Below are 1631 nucleotides of genomic sequence, written 5' to 3' on the forward strand. Positions count from 1 at the left end.
AACCATTTACTGCCTGCTGACTTGATTCACTTTTATTGTGTGGATTTGTAAAAAAAAACCTGCACAAAGGGTCTTTTTTACAACATATTTATTTCAAGTCTCTAATGAAACAAATATAAATATTATAGTAATAATCCAGTGTAATTCATACTTATTATCCAAATATATGAATGATCCATCAGATTGTTTTTATGTCTAATGTCATGTCATAAGTAAACACAAGTTAATTTCCAACATCTTAAGTTTTTTTTTTAAATAAATATTATATATATTTTTATTGAGAGCAAAGAAATAAACTGACCTGCAGACCAGGTAAACTTTACGTCACTGTAATGAGTGTAAAACTTTGGTTCTCCTCTTCCTGCTCTGCACACAAATCCTGCTGTGTGAGTCTGCTCAGTCCCACTGATGCTGTCAGGAAGCAGCTCATACTTGTAGAATGGTTTCTGGTCCCACTTGGATGGATCAGGAACAGCTTTATACCAGAAGAACCTCCATCCTGCTGGTTGATGCTCCAAACCCTCACAGCTCAGAGTCACTGAGGCTCCAGGATTCAGCCATGATGGAGACACAGAGAGGACAGGCTGAGGGGGAGACGCTGGAGAGAGATTAGAAACTGGGTCAAACATTTGTCCTGATCATCTCTCATCTTTTCCATTCTTTTTAAGCAGGGGTACCCAAGCTATGGCCTGCGGGCCTCCTCATTTGGTGGCCCCCTGAACAATACCAGAGAAAAGTTTTCTGTATCTTAAGGTGATTTTACTCACTTTAATGTTAAGTCAAATACTCTGAACTGTTCTAGTTTATCAGTGTCACAGTCTGTGGACCTATTTGTGGTGTTATATTTCTTTTAAATGTGTTTAATAAGTAAAGTTTTCATTTTTGTCACTTATAACATCTTTATCTAAATATCTAGACTATATGGTAAGAGACTTTTTATCTTTCTATCAGCAAAAGTTTAAGCGCTCCTGAACGCCCCCTGCTGGTAGAGCAGCAGAAAGCAGTGGTTCAGTTCAGTTTGCTGCAGACCAACTCTAAGAACAAATCACAACTCGCCTGATACAGACAGAGAGAAGGCTTCACTCCACTGTGTTGAAGAAAACCAGTCATCTCTGCGTCTGCACCGACACATGTAGTTTCCACTGCTGGACTCAGAAATATTGAACATCCAGTCTTTACTATTTGTCCTGTTTAAAAGTGATCCATCTCTCCTCCATTCATACGTCCACTCAGTGGTTTCTCCTCCCTGGACCTCACATGTCAGAGTGATCGTCTCACCACTGAAGACATGAGAACTGTTTGGTCGTCGAGTCACAACAACCTTGTTGGAAACTGTTTATCAAATAACAGTGTGATCTCACCTGTCACATTAAAATAAGATCTTAGGTGGGTGGAGGCAAACAAGAGATCAGAAACACTGTGAAGGATGAGATGTAGTTTTAAATTTAGTAAAAAAAAAAATAAAAAAAAAACATACAAAAAATGTTAGTTTGAAAATAACTTTTCTATTTTTTTTCATTCAGTAGTTTCAGGTTTTGAGACAGAGGCAAAAATAAATAAATAAAAAAAATGTCTGCAATATTATCATGTAAATCATGCAGATGAAGCCGAACTCTAACATGTTGCTCTTC

At 37.6% G+C, this 1631-nt stretch overlaps 1 protein-coding gene across 1 annotated transcript; it reads right to left on the bottom strand.

Annotated features, from left to right (window-relative positions):
* Window positions 1-178: 178 nt before the first annotated feature.
* Window positions 179-1332, bottom strand: LOC103132937 (sialoadhesin-like; the record flags this gene model as incomplete). The annotated part of the gene is made up of 3 exons (XM_016667660.1): window positions 179-195; window positions 302-616; window positions 1057-1332. Coding segments are annotated over 3 exons (608 nt in total), but the record flags the coding sequence as incomplete, so codon positions are not given.
* Between the last annotated feature and the right edge of the window lie 299 nt (window positions 1333-1631).

The sequence above is a fragment of the Poecilia formosa genome, unplaced genomic scaffold (assembly GCF_000485575.1).
Source record: "Poecilia formosa unplaced genomic scaffold, Poecilia_formosa-5.1.2 Scaffold1603, whole genome shotgun sequence".
Taxonomy (NCBI): domain Eukaryota; kingdom Metazoa; phylum Chordata; class Actinopteri; order Cyprinodontiformes; family Poeciliidae; genus Poecilia; species Poecilia formosa.